The sequence below is a fragment of the Lagenorhynchus albirostris genome, chromosome 1 (assembly GCF_949774975.1).
Source record: "Lagenorhynchus albirostris chromosome 1, mLagAlb1.1, whole genome shotgun sequence".
Taxonomy (NCBI): Eukaryota; Metazoa; Chordata; class Mammalia; order Artiodactyla; family Delphinidae; genus Lagenorhynchus; species Lagenorhynchus albirostris.
In genome coordinates, this window is record NC_083095.1 from 167,375,085 (window position 1) to 167,395,420 (window position 20,336).

At 44.1% G+C, this 20,336-nt stretch overlaps 1 protein-coding gene across 1 annotated transcript in view; it reads right to left on the reverse strand.

Annotated features, from left to right (window-relative positions):
* IL2RA (interleukin 2 receptor subunit alpha) overlaps window positions 1-20,336 on the reverse strand; it is a 42,711-nt gene that overhangs the window by 12,161 nt on the left and 10,214 nt on the right. Inside the window, exon 2 of the mRNA XM_060121003.1 lies at window positions 635-817. Within this exon, the coding sequence (XP_059976986.1) occupies window positions 635-817 (183 nt within the window). The remainder of the gene's footprint in view (window positions 1-634; window positions 818-20,336) is intronic.

A 20,336-nucleotide genomic window follows, 5' to 3' on the forward strand; every position in this document is an offset into this window, starting at 1 on the left:
TTAGGAGTATGGGATTAACAGATACACACTACTACTTGTTACACACTACTATAGTAGTGTGTAACAAGACTTTACCGTAAAGCACAGGGAACTATATTCAATACCTTGTAATAATCTATAATGGAAAAACATCTGAAAAAGTGTGTGTGTATACACAAAACGGAATCACTTTGCTGTACACCTGAAACTAACACAACATTGTAAATCAACTATACTTCAATTTAAAAATTGTGATAAAATGTGCATAACATAAAATGTACCATAGTAACCATTATTAAGTGTACAGTTCAGTGGCATGAGCTACATTCACGTCATTGTGAACTAGAATTATTTTTAGTTGTTTAGTAATTATTAGTGTAATGTCTGTCCTCCCTCCCTCCCCCCGAAGTATAGGTTCCTTGAGGGCTGGGTCTGTCATATCCCCAAGTATCTGGAAGAGGCCTTGGAACTAGGAGACACTCATTCAATATCTGTTCAGTGAATGACTATTCTGGGAACCACCACCATTAGTTTCCACGTAGATGGGGCGGCCCGTTTTTGTCTGTAGGGCCGTGCGAATAATAGTTGAAACCCTGTCTCCCTCTTTGCTCCAGTTTTTCTCCTTCCCTCCGGGGTTACAAATGGAAACACTTACAGGTGCTGTCGCAGTGGCATCTGTTTTCCCAGGCAGAGTGGCTGGAGTTTCCTGTGCAGCGCATGAAGGGCGACCTTCTGCGGAAGCCTTTCTTGCAGTCGCAGTTTATCATGGTGCCCACCTCATACCTGAGGACCTTGAACATGGCGTTTCTGAGACTCGGTGGGTCTTCAAGACAAGCATCTGCCGAGACAAAAAGGCGCCTTAGGAGTGAGGAGCTTCCAAACATGGGCGTATGATCGAATCATGCATTCCTTCGCTCGACTTAAGGGGTTTTGTATGTACCTTGCCGTTTCCTGGAGAGAAACTAAGGCTGTTGAAGTTTCTTTAGAAACCTTCATATCAGAGATGGTTCAAAATTTAACTTCAGCCAAGTTCATCTCCAAACTACAGTGTCTTTCAAACGAAATGAATAGAAACGAATGAGGTTTATTCTGAATATGCCTCCTGCTGAGCAAGTATAGAATGAGGGGGCACAAGGGACATGAGCAAAGGGAGGGACGAACCACATTGATTTAATTGAGGGATGAGATGTGTCTGTGAGAAATACTTTGAAGGAAATAAAGATTGTCTGACTTTCTGTAATTAATGATTCTGAAAGGTTGTTTATTTTTGAAGAAATATTTGTAAAGTGCTTCACTCAATGTCTGGTGAGTAGGAAATGTGTGTTTCTCACCCACCTACCCACCTCTAAGTTTACCAAATTCCTTCTCACACCAAGAAGACCTGACCCTCCCTCGCCCCCCACAATAGTCACTGGCTTCCCACTAAAGACACTTGAATAGTTGAACACCCAACTATTATGGGAGGAAAAGGTGCTGGTCTCATCAGAGCAATGATTCCATTGTATATCTCGCGACAAATTCTCCTGCTTCAAGAGATGAGATTTTTCAGGAAAAAGTCACAGGCTGGATAAAGGAAGCAGACAGGAAGGACCACAGGAAACAGAAAAAAGGGAGGCAGCCAGGGCTCCCACATCTGGCCTTGCCACCCAGCAAACGGGCACAGGGTCCGGGCAGGTTGCTGCACTCGCTGCTGGCAGAGGACCATCTGTCGATCGTCTGTTAATCACTCAGGGTGGAGTGGAGCTTCTCTGAGCCCTCACAGTCCGCCCAGCATCTTGTCATCCTGGAGACCACCCCCAACCAAGATGCGGGACCCTCCTGACACCCTTAAGAAGGTGAGGTGAGGGACTTCCCTAGTGGCGCAGTGGTTGAGAGTCCGCCTGCTGATGCAGGGGTCACGGGTTTGTACCCCTGTTTGGGAAGATCCCACATGCCGCGTAGCGGCTGGGCCCATGAGCCATGGCTGCTGAGCCTGCGTGTCCGGAGCCTGTGCTCCGCAATGGGAGAGGCCACAACAGTGAGAGGCCCGTGTATCGCAAAAAAAAAAAAAAAAAAAAAAAAAAGAAGGTGAGGTGAACCTGGACAGCTTGTCCCACCTCTAACCAAGAAGGGACTACACAAAAGCAGTTTGAATAGCTCACTGGGCCAGCAGTTGTAGAGGAACATGTAAAATAATGTAAATTCCAGGACTTATAATAATCATAAGGCAAGAAACACAGCATGGTGGAAAGAGGAGAAGGATAGGTTTCTAAATTGTAGTTCTTCCAGCTTACTAGGTATACAGCTTTATTGTTTTTACATGTCTAAGACTTGGCTTCCTTTTTTGAAAAATGGGTATAATAATTATTTTACTGATTTCTTTTAAATATTACATGAAATAACATATTAAGGTAACTTGCAGAGCACCTGGCACATAATAGGCATAGAATAGATGCTAGTCAGTTGCAAACTATCATATATAGAATGGATAAACAACAAGATCCTACTGTATGACACAGGGAACTATATTCAATATCCTGTGATAAACCATAATGGAAAAGAACATGAAAAAGAATGTATATATGTATGTATAACTGAATCACTTTGCTGTACAGCAGCAATGATCACAACACTGTCAATCAACTGTACTTCAATAAAATTAATTTAAAAAAAAAAAAAAAGAATAGGTACTAGTTCCACTCCCTTTTTTTCCTGTCCAGAAAAAGAAAATGTCCAGGTAGAGACTCGGCTGAGTTTTACCTTAACCCTTAACTCCTGCAAAAGTTCATCTCTCCCTACAGCCCATGTCATCAGTACCATTCGCTGGCACTTATCATACATCAATACCAACCAACAATTTAAGTATCGGAAGGTAAATCTGTTGCTAAAACAAGATGTGTGTAATAATCAGAAAAGCCAAATGAAGGAACGAGGCAAGGATGTTCCCTGTTACCACTGCTTTTCAGCATCATATTGGAAGTCCTAGCTAATACAGTTAGAAAAGAAAAGGAAACAAAAGGTATCCAGATTGGGATGGAAGAAACAAAACTGTCTTTGTTTGCAGAAGACATGTTATCTATGTAGAAAATCTGAAAGAATAGACCAAAAATAAAACCTCATACTAATAAGTGATTACAGCAGGGTTACAAGATACAAAGCTAATATACAAAAGTCAACCACTTTGCTAAATACCAGCAATGACCAAGAGGAAATTGAAATTAGAAGCACAATACCATTTACATTAGCACCCAAAAAAGGAAGTACTTGGGTATAAGTAAAATATATATATATGTACAAGATCTACATGAGGAAAAACTATAAAACTCTGATGAAATAAATCAATGAAGAGCTAAATAAATGGAGAGATATTCCATGTTCATGGATAGGAAGATTCAATATTGTCAGTATGTTAGTTCTTCCCAACTTGATCTATAGATTGAAGGCAATCCCAATAAAACGCCCAGCAACTTAATTGGTGGATGACAACAAACTGAATCTAAGTTTATATGAAGAGACAAAAGACTCAGAATAGCTAACACAATATTGACTGAAAGGAGCAAAGTTGGAGGACATACTACCTGACTTCAAGACTTACTATAAAGTTACATTAATCAAGACAGTGTGGTATTGGTGAGAGGATAGACAGATAGATCAGTGGAACAGAATAGAGGGTCCAGAAATAGACCAACTGATCTTTGACAAAGGGGCAAAGGCAATACAATGGAGCAAAGATAGTCTTTTCAACAAATGGTGCTAGAACAACTGGACATTCCACATGCAAAAAAAATATCTAAACACACATCTTATGTCCCTCACAAAAATTAACTCAAAATGGATCACAGACCTAAAAGTAAAACATAAAACTATAAAACTCCTTGAAGATAATATAGGAGAAAATCTAGATGACCTTGGGTTTGGTGACAACTTTTTAGATGCAACACCAAAGGAATGGTCCATGAAGAAAAGAATTGAGAATCTGGACCTCATTAAAATAAAAAAATTTCCAGAGATTGGCACAACATTGTAAATAAACTATACTTCAGTAAAAAAAAAAAGTAAAAGAAAACAAACCAAAAAAAGGAGTAGGGTGTTTGTTTTTGTGTTATTTTCTTGTTACCATATGCTTTAAAAAAAATAAATTCTGATTTAACGGAAAAAAAAATTTCTGCTCTTAAGAGACACTGTCACGAGAATGGAAAGACAAGCCACAGACTGGGAGAAAATATTTATATGATAAAGGGCTGGTATCCAAAATATACAAAGAACTCTTAAAACTCAACAGTAAGAACCCTGATTGAAAAAAATGGGTCAAAGTCCTGAACAGACACCTTACCAAAGAAGATATACAGATGGCAGATAAGTATATGAAAAGATGTTCCACATCATGTCATCAGGGAAATGCAAATTAAAACAACAATAAGATGCCACTGCACATCTTTAGAATGACCAAAATTCAGAACACCTAATGCTGGTGAGGGTGTGATGCAACAGAATCCCTCATACATTGTGGATGGGAAAGCAAAATGGTACAGACACTTTGGAAGACAGTTTTGGCAGTTTCTGACAAAACTAAACATACTCTTAATGTACCATCCCGCCATCATGCTTCTTGGTATTTACCCAAAGGAGTTGAAAAGCTGAGTCCACAAAAAAACCTGCACACGGATGTTTCTAGCAGCTTTATTAATAATTGTCAAAAATTGGAAGCAATCTTAGATGTCCCTCAGTAAATGAGTGGATAAATAAACTGTGGTACATTCAGACAATGGGATGTTACTCAATGCTAAAAAATGAATTCTCAAGCCATGAAAAGACATAGAGGAAACTTTAATGCATATTACTAAGTGAAAGAAGACAATCTTAAAAGGCTATACACTGTATGAGTCCAACTATATGACATTCTAGAAAAGGAAAAACTATGAAGGTCGTAAAAAGAATTGGTAGGTTGCCAGGGAGTAGGGAGGAGGAAGGGATGAATATGTGTAGCACAGAGGATTTTTAGGGCAGTGAAATTACTCTGTAGGACACCATAATGATGGATACCTATTAGTCCAAACCCACAGAATATACAACACCAAGAGTGAACCCTAATGTAAACTATGGACTTTAGGCAACGATGATGCATCAGTGTAGGTTTATCAATGGTGACAAACGTACAATCTGGTGGGGGATGTTGATAATGTGACAATGGGGGAGGCTGTGCATGTGTGATGTCAGGAGTATATGGGAAATCTCTGTACCTTCTGCTCAATTTTACTGTGAACCTAAAGCTGTTCTAAAAAGTAAAGCCTATTAAAAAAGAACAACTTACAAGCACACAATGGACATTCCCTGAGCTAGATAAAATAATTGAAGGGGAAAAGAAAAACAGCCCATGAGGACTTCTGCTTCCGACCATGACAAAATTTATCTTCCTGCTGAAAGCAACTTTAAAACCAGACAAAATATGTGAACAAGAGTTTGCAGGCATTTAGCAACGGGCAGTGCAGCACAGCATTATTTGAGAGGAAGGAAGCACATGAAGTGAGCCCACCATTGCCATGGCTTTCCTCCTGGGGCACTTTCCTGCCAGGTAGCACCAAAGTGGAGCCAGCAGAGTGGTGGCCTCACTGACCTGAAGGGGGAAGAAATCAGAGCCCTAGGCTGCTGGCATGGGTGGACTTTGTGGGATGGGGCTCTAGAGAGGAGGGGGGCAGAAGTGTGTGTGAGGATACTCTTCGGGTTTTTAATCCAGCAGCTGGGCTGAATATGAACAGGGCAGGACCCTGTGACTTAGAACCAACTCCCTGCTGTGGAGACTGAGAGAAGAATAGTTATACCAAATTTTATTTACAAAAACAGGCATCTGTTGCCTTTTGCCAGTTGTGGCTATATTTATATCAGAGAGTAGATTTCAAAGTAAGAAACATTAGTCACAGACGACTTGGTTGGTTACATGAAATTACTGAGAAATCTCCAAAATAACTATGAGAACTTGTCAAATTTAGCGATCTCAATATACAAAAATCACTTGTGGTTATACTGTGAGCAACCAATTAGAAAATTAAAAATTTTAAAACAATCCCATTTACAATAGTATGAAAAGACATAACATACTCAGGAATAAATTTACTGAAAACTCACAAGGCCTTTACACTGAAAGTTCTGAAACACTGCTAACATAAAGAATTATATAACTGGAGAAATGCACAATATTTATGGATTGGGAGTTTCTTTTTTTTTTTTAAAGATGTCAACTTATCTTAAATTGATCAATAAACGTAATGCAATTACAATAAAAAAAATGCAACACACTGTTTGGCAGAAATTTGGCAAGACACAGACCTAGAATTTTAAGACAATCTTAAAATGATGTACAAATTTGGAGGATTCACATCATCTGATATCAAGACTTTCTATAAAGCTTCAGTGACCAAGACAGTACATATTGATAAAAGACAAATAGAATAATGGAACAGAATAGAAAATCCAGAAATAGACTGACATAGGTATATTCAGGTGATTTTTTGCAAACACACCATGGCAATTCAATGAGGGAAGGGAAAATCTCAACAAATGCTTCTGGAACAAGTGATAATTGTATAGGGAAAAAAGAACTTTACTCCACATACAAAAATTAATTTTATTGTATATTTAAACATAAAATATCCATCCATACACCAAATCCATACATTATAGATGTAAACATAAAAGATAAAACTATTATGTTTCTAAAAGAACATAAAGGCGAATAGCTTTGCAAGCTAGGGATAGGCAAAGATTTCCCAGGGAAGACACAAAAAGCACTAACCATAAAATAATAGTAAATTTAAAACTTCTGCTCTTCCTAAGGCATTAAGAACATGAAGAAATGAATGCTACGGGTAGACTGGGAGAAAAATCTTTGCAACACATATATCTGACAAAAAGACTTGTGTCCACATTATACAAAGAACTACAAATCAATACTAAAAGTCAAACAACCCAATAAGTAAATGGGCAAAGACTTGAATGGTCACTTCTCCAAAGAAGATATCTGATTATCAATAAGCACTTGACAATGTGCTGAAGACATCATTAGATATCAAGAAAAAGCAAATTGGAAACCACCATGAAATAGTCCATTAGAATGGGTAAAATGGATAAAAGACTGACAACACCAAATGTTGGCAAGGAGCTACTGGAACTCACTTCCATTACTGTTGGGAGTGTAAAATAATGCCAAAACTCAAAGTTTTTAAAATGAAGTTAAATATATACCTGCCCTATGATCCAGCCGTTCCACTCCTTGGTATTTATCTAGGAGGAGTGAAAGCTCATATCTACAAAAAGACTTAAGCAAAACATTTATAGTAGCTTTGAATAATCTCAAAAACATTATGTTGAACAAAAGAAGACAGACACAAAATACACACACTGTTTGATTCCATTTATATGAAGTTTACGAAAAGACAAAACTAGTATGCAGAAAGAAGTCAAAGTAGTGGTTGCTTGTGGTGGGTGGGGATTGACTGGAAGGAGACAGTAGGGGGATGGAAACATGAGTGTACATCTTTGCCCTGCTGACAAATTGAAATTATAATGGACTTGTCACAGTTCAAGTCAGGGGGCCATTGAGGACCCGGTCTCAGACATGTCCCTGCACCACTGAGAACTTGAATTTTCTCTGAACTGCATCAAACTTAAGGACACCACCAGCCATTTTCAAAACAATATCAGCCAGCAGCTGCAACCTTATGGTCTCAAGGTCTCCCCTTGAAATTATGCAACCATTTCAGACCCCAACCAATTCTTACTCAATAAGCACCCTTACTGCTTGCCAGCTCCAATTATAATTCTTGATAGACAACTCATGTCACTAACTGTAACCTTGTGGGGGTTTGCCTTTATAAGTGTCCCCTATTTTGTAGCTGGGGAAACAATTCAAGGTCTTCTTGAATCTGTGTCACTGGGGCATTCCTAACAAACCCCAAATAACACCTTTTTATTTCAATCAGGTCTCCGTTTCTGAAATTTTGGTTAACAGCCCAGACTCGTCAAATTGTACACTTCAGATCTGTGCATTTCACCACATGTAATTTTACTTCAAAAAAATCATTAAGAAGTATATTGAGCAATTCTCGTGATTATCCACTAGCACAAATAATCAAGGATTGACCTCAGCCGCATTTGGAATCTGACGACTCAACCACAAACCAAGAGAGTTTCTAAACACAGAAATTTGAAACGAAGGCAGACAGATTGCCTTCGGGGCAACTTTGTGTCCTTAAAAACTATTTACATGATGATGTGCTTTTCTAAATTAGGCCATGGGAATTTCCAGGATCATCATAAATTAGCCTGAGCATCTGAGGCGGTCATGCGGGGACAAGAGAAATTTCCAGAACTTCTTACTCCCACAGACTTGCCTTTTATAAAAGCATCTTTCCTGGAATCTAGAAGCACTGAAACTTCCCTGGTCTATAGCTAAGAACTAGTAAAGAACTTGACTATAACCCTTTTCCCTGGAACCACGTGAAGAGTGTTCCTAGTATCACCTGAAGAAAGTGTGTGTGTTGGGGGCAGGGGAGTGTGCAGGAAAGGTAGACCTGGGGTGCCGGCAGTGTTTCTTTTAACAGGAATAAATCTGGGATTTTTAAAAGCCCTTCTCAGGGCGGTGTCGTAAAAGAAACAGCAGTACAACATCTTAAAAAAAAAGGATGAAAACACTTTATCTCTCCTGAAATCTTGCAGAGGAACATTGAAGGGCAGTTCTGTTTATGTGACTCAGCAAAATGTCTTTACAGCCTCCTTCCCCATATTATCACTTACAAATTTTCACACAGCATGGCAGCTGCCTCATTCTCTAGTTTTACTCCAAAAGCTCTAAAATTTCTTGAAATTCAGCAAACAGGGGCTGTTTCTGCCTTTACTCTTGCACCCACCTTTCCAGATCTATTTCTTGCTTCCACCAGAGGCTCTGACTTTCTAACAGAAATTATTCTCTGCGCTCAGCTCTGGCCCATTCTCCCAGCCCAGGAGGCAAATGCAGAATTTTTTTTGGAAGGTGGGAAGGGAAATGTTTTTCTCTCTGTCATTTTTAAGTATTGGTGCATTTCCAGATTGGATGTCATTTTCTTTTCTGAGAGCTTTGAAAGTGTGTGCTGCCTGCAGATTGGAGGAAAAAGTTGAGACTACTAGCCTCGTGTTGGGACTTGGGGTGAATGCTCAGAGCTGGGACACTGGGGCCCCTGGAGGGGTCCTACCATGGGCTCGGAGGAACATTGATGTGGTCTTGCCTCCTACCTTTTATGTAGGCAGAGGGGAAAGAGAGCCAGTAATTATCATTCATCCTGAAAAATCCCAAGGGATTTTCCCGGAAGGCCTTGCATTGACAGTTAAACTGAGCTCTTCCGATGTTGAAAGTGTTTCACATCTTATTTCAAATTTTTGCTAAGAATGGTACCTGGAAAGACACAGGCAGGACCCCATATGTCCCACCCCCTGCGCCCACCCAGCCTCCATCCCTGTCCCTGAAACACTGTCCCAGGTGCATCCTCCCTTGGGATATTTGTAGGCTTGTTGCCTCCAGGAATTCCCGGCTCAACTGAAATGCAGGAATTCATGGCTGCCTTTGACTTCTTCAGCCGACATTAGTGACGGTAATTGAGAGCCACCTTGCCCTGGGCTGTGTCACCGCACAGGTCTGGGAGGAAGGTGGCTGAGGGTGACGGACCCTGGGACACGCTTCGCCTTTTTTTCTGTGTTGTTTTGCCTTTTGTTTTCCCTCCACTGAATTGCTAGAGGCTCATCTCCTCCATCTCACCACGCCCATGCTAGGGAGGGAAAGATTAGGCATTCGTAGGTTACACAGCAACAGATTTAGGGATTCAGACCAGCTTTTCTGTCTCCCAGGCGTCTGCTCTCTCCTTTCCGCCACTGTTCCCAGAAGGACAGTCGTACAGCTTCTACTGCTTGGGTTTCCAATAAAAGATGAGAAACTTGGTGAAACGAGGCACTCCCTTCTCTTCCTCTAAGTGGCCTGTCACTCACTAAGAGAGACAAGAGATGCAGACCAGGGCTTCCTGATTGGATCTGGAATGCTGACACCCTTTCTCTCATTTAGCATATGACCTCAACTCCACTCCCCTAAATAAAGCTACCCCTTGGTGTCTTGCTGTTTTGTTTTTAGAAGGGAACAGAACTAAGGTAAATTTTGTGCCGATATATTTTTGTGTTCCTCGAGTTAACCAGAAATATCAACACCTGGAAGGCAGTCGGTCCTTTGAGCTGGGAAGTTGGTTTCCTACAGCTGGTAGGACTCTCTGCTTCACTTGTTCACAGCAGAGCTTCTCAAACTTTAATGTGTGTAGGCGTGGCTTGGGGGGGCTTGTTAAATGCACATCTGGGCACAGTGGGGTGAGTGTGGAGGCTGAAACTATTTCTCTCAAGCGCCCCAATGCTGCAGGGGCTGTAGCCGCACTCAGCACCCAGCAGTGGCTGCCCCGTCTTCCCCCCTCTTCTGCCCCCTCCGGAGGGCCCGCCTCCCCAAGGGGACCGAGAGCGGGGCCCTCAGGCGGGGCTGAATCTGCTTACAGAACACTTCGTTCCCAGGCAAAGCATCTAAAAGGGTGCAGTGAGAGCTCCCCTGGCTGGAGGGAAGGTGGGTGGGTGAAAATGGCTGTGGGCAAGGTGATTTTTTTAAAAAATTCTTTTCTGATGTTGTTCAAAATGAGAGAGCACTCATCTGGCCCTTGTGGCCTGTGTAACGTGAAAGATAAGGAAAAGGAAGGGGCTTCAAAAGGATGTGGACAGGGTCTGAGACAAGATTCTTTGCTCTGTGGATGAATCAAGGTCAAGTTTTGTTTACCCATACAGCCCAGCCAACACTGAGTGCATGGCTTCATCTTTGTGTCCTTCTGCTTGGCCGTCTATACAATAGGGATCGGGGATGAACATTAGAATAACTCACTAAGCACAGAAACTTCTAGATGATGATTTACTAAGCTTTATGCAAGGGACATAGGAGTCCATCAAGAGTTTGGGGCACTGGATAAAGAAATTGTGTAGTTCTTGGCCTAAAGACATTCATCTTCTGTGTCAGATCTGAGAAGAAGCCCAAGATATACCTAATGTCAAAGACAGTCTCCAAATTCCTTGGGAAATCCACCCAGCATCTGAGCCTTATAGAAAGCGGGTATTTTGGGTTCAAAATAAAATATTATAGGACATGTTGACTATTCCTCTCAATAGGATCCCAGGATCTGAGAGCTGGGAGAAACCCCAAAGATGATTTAGGTTAATCTCCCCTTTTGTTGATAAGGAAACAGGCTAAGTGCCGTTCCTCCAATTGTGGCAAACCTGGGAGTAGAACGGAGCCCTGACTCCCAGTTCAGTGCTTTCTCATCATTATCTTCAGGAATGAGTATGCTTCTCACCCTGCTATGGAAGGTTCTCTCTAGCTAGGAGTTAGAGCTATGTCTAAAGTATCTGGGTTACTGGGAAGTGTTTGTGAGATGTTGTGGTTTAATTCAGATCATTATCTTTGAAGTCAGAGAGCTCAGGTCCTCCATTTGGGGCTATTTATGTAATAGTAACTCACATCTGAGCCATGCCTGTGTGCTGCTCACTTGTAGAGATCACCTTCCATGCTCACTACAACCCTCAAAGGGACGTATTGTCACCCCACTCTGTACAGCAGGAGATTGAGTTTCAGAGAGATTCAGTCAATCGCCCAGGTCACACAGCTCAAGGTAATGGGATCAGAATCACAAGAAAGCCCACGATTGCTGCCCTTATGTCTACCTTTAAAAAAAAATCTCACTTTTACTTCCAGGAAATTCTTTCAAATAGCAAACATAAATGTCTTAGGAAGAAGCAAGGAAGAAGAGATCAGAGTGTGGAGAAAAGGTTTGCATGGACCTCAGGTCGCCATAGAAGTTCAGAGGGTGATGCAGTTGGTTTCTCTGTAGGAGTGAGATTCAAAATGTTGAACAAGCAGGGTAGCAGGGTCAGGAACCACGGATGCCAATGAGGATGAAGCCGAGGGTCCTGGAGCCCTGTCTGCCACACAGTAACCCTTCAGTGCTGATATGTGGGAGGAGCCAGGGGAATGAGTAGGGAGGGTCATTTGACAGGTTCAAAGCAGCAGGTGTTTACCCACAAGCTTGGAAGTATTTCAAATTTTAACAACCAGTATGACGAAGGCAGTGATTCTCAAACCTTTTGGTATCAGGACCCCTTTATACTCTCAAAAATTACTGAGGACCCCCCCGCAAAGCTTTTGTTTTTGTGGGTTATGTCCATCATTGTTTGCCATATTAGAAATTAAAACAGAAAGTTTGAGTACATGTTTATTAATTCTTTTTTTTTTTTACATCTTTATTGGAGTATAACTGCTTTACAATGGTGTGTTAGTTTCTGCTTTATAACAAAGTGAATCAGTTATACATATACATATGTTCCCATATCTCTTCCCTCTTGTGTCTCCGTCCCTCCCACCCTCCCTATCCCACCCCTCTAGGTGGTCACAAAACACTGAGCTGATCTCCCTGTGCTATGCGGCTGCTTCCCACTAGCTATCTACCTTACGTTTGGTAGTGTATATATGTCCATACCACTCTCGCTTTGTCACAGCTTACCCTTCCCCCTCCCCATATCCTCAAGTCCATTCTCTAGTAGGTCTGCGTCTTTATTCCTGTCTTACCCCTAGGTTCTTCATGACATTTTTTTTCTTAAATTCCATATATATGTGTTAGCATACGGTATTTGTTTTTCTCTTTCTGACTTACTTCACTCTGTATGACAGACTCTAGGTCCATCCACCTCATTACAAATAGCTCAATTTCTATTAATTCATTTTTAAGTAACAGTAACAAGCCCTCACACATATGAACTCTTCTGATCTTGACAACTGTACTATGAAGTGGACATTATCATGATTACTGCCATTTTACAAATGAGACATCAAGGCACAACGAGGTTTGGAGAATTGCCTGAGGTCACCCAGCGAGGTCGCCCAGCTAGAGCACCCACAGGGATGGAGCTGGAGGCTCATCTAGGCTTCCGAGCCGTGGTCTTGACAGGATGCTGTGCTGCCTCTTCTAAATTCCTACCTCTAGCCCTGAGCTCTAGTCTAGACGGAATGCCTTCCACCTTTCCATCTGGCCATCCTCTGGTACTTCAACTCTGTTCAAAACTTCTAGGAGAAGATACTATTTCTTCTTCTACTTAACATTGCCATTGAGGTTTTAGTCAATTCAATCAGATGAAAGAATGTAGGGGCATAAAAACTGGAAAGAAAAGAAATAAAGCTATCTCTGCTTGCAGATTATACGGTAGTGTGTCTAGTAAACCCAAGAGAATCAATGGTGGGAGTAATAAAATAATGAAATAATTTTAAAAGAGAGCAATCAAGAGTCATACTAAAGAAGTGTGGCATGGGGTGGGTAGGGAAGAAACACTTCTTTTTTACAGGATAATGCCAGCTAAGGAATACAGAAAGATGGATCACAAGGGAATTGTGTGCAGAAAGGTGGATTTCAAGGGAATTATGTGCAGAAAGATGGATCGTAAGAGAATTACGTGCAGAAAGGGAATTAGGTTGAGTGAAAAAAGCCAGTTTCAAAGGTTACATATTGTGTGATTCCATTTATTTTGCAGTCTTAAAAATGACAAAATTATAGAGATGGAGAGCAGCTTAGTGTCTGCCAGGGATTAGAGAGGAAGGAGGCCTGTGGCTGTGGCCATGATAGGGCAGCGGGAAGGATCCTTGTGAAGAGAACTGCTGTGTATCTTGGCTCTGGTGATGGTCACATGAACCTACACATGTGGGACAGTTGTGTAGAACCAAAGACACACATGCACGGATGAGAGCATATAAAATTGGTGAGATCTGAGTAAGACTGATGGATTGTAGCAAGGTCAATTTCCTGGTTGTGATATCATGCTATAATTTGGAGGTAAATTGAATGAAGGCTATATTGGATCTCTCGATATTATTATTTACAACTGCATGTGAGTCTATAATTATCTCAAAATAAAAAGTTAAAAACATAGATTTACAATAGCTGGTCCAAGATCAAGCAGAACTAGAATTTGAACCCAGCTCATTCTAAACTCCACAGCCCAACATCTTAACCATTACAATACAGAGCTTCAATACATAGTTATCAAAATCTACATAATCTTTTACCCATGCATCCTATATCTGGAAATGTATCCTGAGAAAATCACAAGATAAAAACTTTATACATAAAAAAATGTTAAAAACAAACACACACACAAACAATCCTCTGTTCCTCTTCTTGTCCTTGTTTCTCTTGGTGACCCTGACATTCCTGTGATGTGACACTTCAGCATCTCCCTTAAATTCCACTTTCCTTTGCCGTCAGGTCCAAACCCTTCTCAAGAGTCCTTGCTTAGACCTCTGCGGGAGCCTCGCCCACGCCCCCTCTCTTCTGTAACGTTCACCACTCTCCTGCAGCCCTCCCAGCTGCAGACCCGCCAGAGCAGTAGCATCTTATCATTTCCCTCCACCTCCCGTGTCTCCCCGCCTCCGATATGTCTTTTAAAATATCGTCAAGCCAAGCATCCTAGGGTCCCAGAGCACAGAGCTGATGCGCTAGTGTCACGGTAAATGCCTGCAGGTGAGGTATTCTCTGCCTCCGTGATTCACCGCTGGGTACCACAACTGCCCCTCCCTCTTTTTCCTTTAATCTGGGAAGTGAGTTTGTCAAACACTGGACTCCCTCCTGTCGGGAGGGATTGACAGCATTTCCTTGCTTTGCTTTGGGGACTGAGTCTGCCGATCAAATAGCAGATGGCAGATTCCTCAGAGCCATTAAGGAGCTTGTGACCATAGGAGCTTCTTAGATACTCCAGGTCACTGCCTTTGCCACGCTGATTGGTTTTCTGGGCCTCCTGGCGTGGTGCCCCTGATGAGGGGGTGGAATCCTTCCTGGCCTGTGAGCCAGGTAAGGAGGAAGGCTGCTCCTGGCTATACCTCGTATGAAGGGTGATCAGGGTTCACCTGGCAGGTTCGGCAGAATATGTCACCCTGGCAGGGGGAATGCCAGGTTCAGGGGACTATAAGTGGAATGTTTGCTGGAGTGTGAATGGCAAGGGTGTGAATGACAGAAATGTATCTGTGGAAATAATGTAAGTGAAAGGACCTTGATATCTGTAAAATGTCCCACAAGTCTTGATTGTTGCTATTATTATCTCTCGAGCAGTGTTGTTTTTAGGACCAAATGATAAAATATGTAAGGTTCCTTCGTGAGTTGGAAAAAAAATTATCTAAAATGTTAGTTACTTAAAGCTTGATTGTGTCAGAGCAAGGAAATGGAGTTTCTTTTGACGTCATCTTCTAAGGACTATTTATGAGAATTCTGCATTTGTTTCCTTCCTCTCACCTATATTCACAATGGCCTTCACATCTAATAAAACATGGTCAACTTCCTGATCACTGCCAACTAGCTCCCCATGGTTTAATTTGAAAACTTCCAGTCATTTCTGGTTGTTGTTGGCTGTCCATGTCACCTACTATTTATTTAAACTGTTTCTTCAACGTGGGCAGCCGTAGGCACTGAAAGAATGCTTGAGTGTATTGGCAATTGCGTCGATATTATGGTCTATTAATCAGTTAATTCAGACACATATCCATCTTTGTTCAGCATAAATGCTGAGGGGAACGTGGCAGAGCCAAGTTTGTTTGTGCTCAGGGCTGGGGGGACGGGTTAAGGCAATTTAATGGCATCAAAGAAAAGGTGTCTGATTCCCTGGGTAAGAATAAGAGGGGAGGCTGTGTACTCTGAAGGGGAAGATCTCAGTGCAGCTGGGCTCATTCTGCAGTAATTAGCATCCTTCATCTGTGAGTTCTGTGTGTGTCTGACCCACAGTTTCTGAGACCCGGCTGGGCCTCCCAGGCCAAAGAGTCAGAATTTCCACTACCCAAGAATGAGTGACTCATGGGGTAAGATCCTTCTGGAGAACATCTTCTTCCTTAATCAACACTTATTACCAAGAAAAAAGAAGGTGGGGGAGATGGGTGGGAATCCAGTTATTTTCTCTTTCCCTTGGAAGGGAAAAAAGGAGACTGAGAACCGACAATATTCCTCCCAGAAGCTGTCCCTGAATCAAAGCTCTCGTGTTTCGGGGTCTCACATGCTTCTGTGAATGAAATTTTGGGGGTGGTTGTGTTTTGCCCCTGGGAGCCTAGCTGATAACAAACTTCTGTACTTGAAAGGGTTAACCACAAGTTTACTGCAGAATGTCAACCTGATGAAAATTAAAGGTTGTCAGATAAGAAAAACAAGGGGGATAGAAATAGACCCGTGTTTTTTCTCTGAAATTGAAAAGCAGTTTTCCTTCAAATCTTTGAAACCCATTTCTTGGGACGAAATAATGTTTTTAGTAGAAATGTGCTACGTTGGTGAATCCCACCCACTGTCCCACCCATTCGGGTCTCTAACAGCAGCTGGCCACACTGACACGGACCCTAAGTGTGGCAGGCACCCCAAATCCACGTGTACAGAGCCTGGGGGGACCCGGGTCAGGTGTTGCCAGCAGGAACCCACACCTGCCGCCTCCACTCCACCTCCCGGGGATGCCCGCCATCCCCCTAACTCCGGGACACTCTTCTTCACGCCTGCTCTCATGAATCACACTCAGTTTTAAACAAGACACACGTGTGTGCTGTTTGGATTCAATGTTTGAGGCCCCCCTGCCCCCCCAAATTCGTATGCCGAATCCTTACTGTCCAGCGTGATGGTGTTAGAAGGTGGGGCCTTGAGGTGAGATGAGGCCATGAGGGTGGAGCCTCAGGGGTGAGTTTGTGCCCCTGTAGGAGTCATGAGAGAGCCGGCATCCTCTCTGCTTCCAGCCATGTGGGGACACAACGGCCCTCCCCCAAACCCCACCATGCAGGCCCCCTGATCTCAGCCTCCAGGAATAAGTGAGGAATGAAGTTCTGTTGTTCTGAGCCCCCCAGGCTTTGGTATTCTGTTAGAGCAGCCTGCACAGACATCACCGTGCGTTTTGGATGGGGATCAGACCCTTGCGTGGAGAATGTCAATCCAGACATGGACATGGAGGCCCCAGACTGCCCGGAGGGGAAGGTGCTGATTTAGGTTCTGGGGTTCTTGGTGCTTTGGGAGCAGCCCTGATCTGCTTGTCCACTGTGACTCGCTTAAGTCGGGTTCAGGGTAGACAAACAGCAGCCTGAACGTATTTCCCAAATCTGCATGTCGGCAGGCGCTGCCCCATAAACAGAAGAAGGATGAGGATGTGTCAGAGTGGGCGCATGATGGGGTGGGTGACACAGGGTCGGGAGGAGGTTATGTTAAGATCGTCGATTAAATGAGACCCAAAGCCCTCCCCGGTACTCCAGGGACTGGCCTCAGAAAAGCAGCCTCAACTGAAAGGCTTTTGATGAATTCAGTCTGTGGACTCAGCCTGGGCTGTCCTCCCTCAGCCGGCACTGAAGGAAACGGGCTCCGTGTTCCCCAGAGCGCCCTTTAAAGGGCCAGCTCTGCACCATTCCTGTCTTCCCTAAATTCTTAGGTAGCACCGAAACCCGGCCCTCTGTTCAGTTCCGTAGGTGGGTGCTGTTCCTTTCAACAGACACCTCAGGCTTGACGACCACAGGTGATGGTCCTGCAAGGGGCATTTGTGTCGGGCTTCTTATAGAATTTAAACCCCAGGTGGCAGCGCTTTCCCAGGGCCTGGGAACTTAAGACCTGTTACCGTGATTCACTGGGAATTGCTTTGCGCTGAAGAGGACAGATGGGACTCGCCAAGGATGTGGTAATTGTAGCGTGAACTAGATAGACTTCCTTCCGTAGTGTGAACTGATACCTTCAGTCCTGCTTACAAATGGACCGGATGCAGGTAGGGGAGCTTGCCGGCCGCTGGGGGGCTGAATGGCTCGGTCAGCACAGGGCTGAAGGGATGACTTTTCACTCCGCTATAGGGTGTTTATTAAGCCGTAGAATGTCGGGACAGAAAGGGGCTTAGAGACCCTCCCTATCCATCTCCTCGCATGCTTAGACAGTGCCCACTCTGTCCAAGGTGTGTGAGACATTGCACACCGGGCACTGATCGGGGTACATGTATGGACCTCTCTGGTCCTCACAGCCCCCTATGAAGTAGGCTGTTAGGAATATTCATGACAATTAATACAATGATTATTATATAGTACATTATTATAATTAAAATATTAAATGTATAATAAATTGATATACAAAGTACTACAGTATGATTAATATAGTTATAAATAAGAAACATTTAAATATGATTAATTATTACATAGTCATTCTTACTGGCTCTGTGTCATACCCGATGGCGGTGAGGCCCCGACAGGGTCAGTGACCTTCGCAGAGTCGCACAGCTGGTCGGTGTGAGGCCAGCATTTGGATCCGCAGCCTCACAGATGGAGGTGCTTGTGACCCCGTTCGCCCACAGTTTCCTCCCTGTGTCTCAGCTGCATCCTGTTCCTGTGGCCACTGTATGCTCTGACCGTCCCCCGCCCCGTCCCACATGTGTCCCGCATGGTGGGAAGGCCATTGTGGGCATCTTGGGGTGGGGTGGGTGCTGGAGCTTGAAGAGCAGATGCTGGGTGCTAACGTGCAGAGATCATTCGGGCTGGGGCTTCATAGGGAGTGCCAGCCAAGGGAAAGGAATAAGGATTTTGCCCAGGGTTCCTGGGCAGCTGGGTGGATAGTAGTGTCTTTCACTAAAATGGGAAATAGAGGAGGAAGACCAGGCCTGGGGCCACAGCTCTGGCTGTACTGAGTTTGAGAAGTCTGTGAGACAGCCCTGTGGAGAGGTGCTCTGGGCCTTGGCTGTGCAGATTGGAAGCCCAGCAAGCCATGTTTACTGAGCACCTACTATATCCTGGTTACTGTAGGCAGGCCGCCGCGTCCCACTTTATACCCACAGCAACTGAAGCCCATGGAGGTTAGAAGAACCTGCCCATGACCAGCTCCCCACTAGGTCACTCAGCGCCCTCCGGGGCTGCACCCCCTCCCCCTGTCCCACCTGCCGTCATACGCACGGATGCCAGAGCCAACGCTCTAAAGCCCAGACTGCATCCTTCCCTTGCCCACGCCGCTCTGTGGTACCCATTCCTCCCAGGATACAGTCGAAGCCCCTGTACTTGGCAAGGCTCCATGACATAGCTCACAGCCCAGCCTCAACAGCCTCCACCTCTGCCCCCCCACCTGAGCTCTCCAGCCTGGTGGACTATGCTCTGTCTTTTGTCGTTAACCTTGCTCACGACTTCGCTTCCACCTTCTCTACTTCTGCTTGTCCTGCAGGCCTCCCTTGCTGTCACATTTCTCTGGGAAGCCTCCTGGACCTGTCTCTTTGGTTTTGGGCATTCCGCTGCACTCCCAAGCTACCCGCCATTTCTTTACACAGTGCTTGCCACACCGTGTCCATCAGATGCCTCCACCCTGCTGGAGCCTGCAGAGAATGGTACCCAGCGATTGTTTTAAAGGAAAGGAGAGTCACACAAGTCCAAACCAGGATCTGAATCCAAGCCTGCAGAATCCCAAATTCATGAGCCCTTTCTGCTCTCCCAAGGTGCTTTCCAGTTGGGAAGAATTCCAAATAGGCCGACGAGACGCGGAAGATTATAAGAGGCGAGGATGCCCCTAGGCTTTGAAATCATAGGCGAGGAAGCTACGGTTGCAGAATAGGAGACCTGCGGGCTGGGGTGCCTGGAGCTGGGGGGCCTGATGTGCAGAAGACATGCAGATGGTCCAGGTCAGAAAGAATATGGGATGCCAGGCAGAGGAAGTGTGCCCCACAGGCAGCGGGGAATGATTTGAGCTCTTTGATCTGGGGAAAGGCATCACGAAAGTTGTTTTCAGGAGAATTAATTTGGGGATGGATCAAAGAGTGACTTAAAATGAGACCTGGAAGGCTTACCTAAGAAGCCCAGGGGAGTTAATGAGACCTGTCGACTGTATGCTTCCTTTGTACAGGGATGGAGCCGGTAGCCCGCCTCCATCACTTTCTTGGGCACGGGAATGACTGCTTCACAACTTCAGTCTCCTCATCTGTAAAATGGGAATGATCATGGTGGTACCTGACTCACAGGGTCATTGTGAGGCTTCTGTGAGGTAACAGGTGCAGCGCACACACTTACTCTCCCAGGAGGAGGAGGGCGGGAGGCTGAGGTGTCCTGACAGCTCTGCTCGCAGACCCTCTGCACAAGCCCACTGCAAATTCAGGCTAGAGGAGTGAGGTTAACGAAGCCCTGGGAAGAGGGAAAGTGAAACTTGATGGCCAGTGAAAGGCGTTGAAAGCCAAAAGTGAGATAAACAACGACCCGTTTGCACATCAGAGTCGAAATGCTCACCCTTTGCGGCACCCGTGCTCTCCTGGGTGTCAGCAGGGTGTCAGCGGAAACTGCC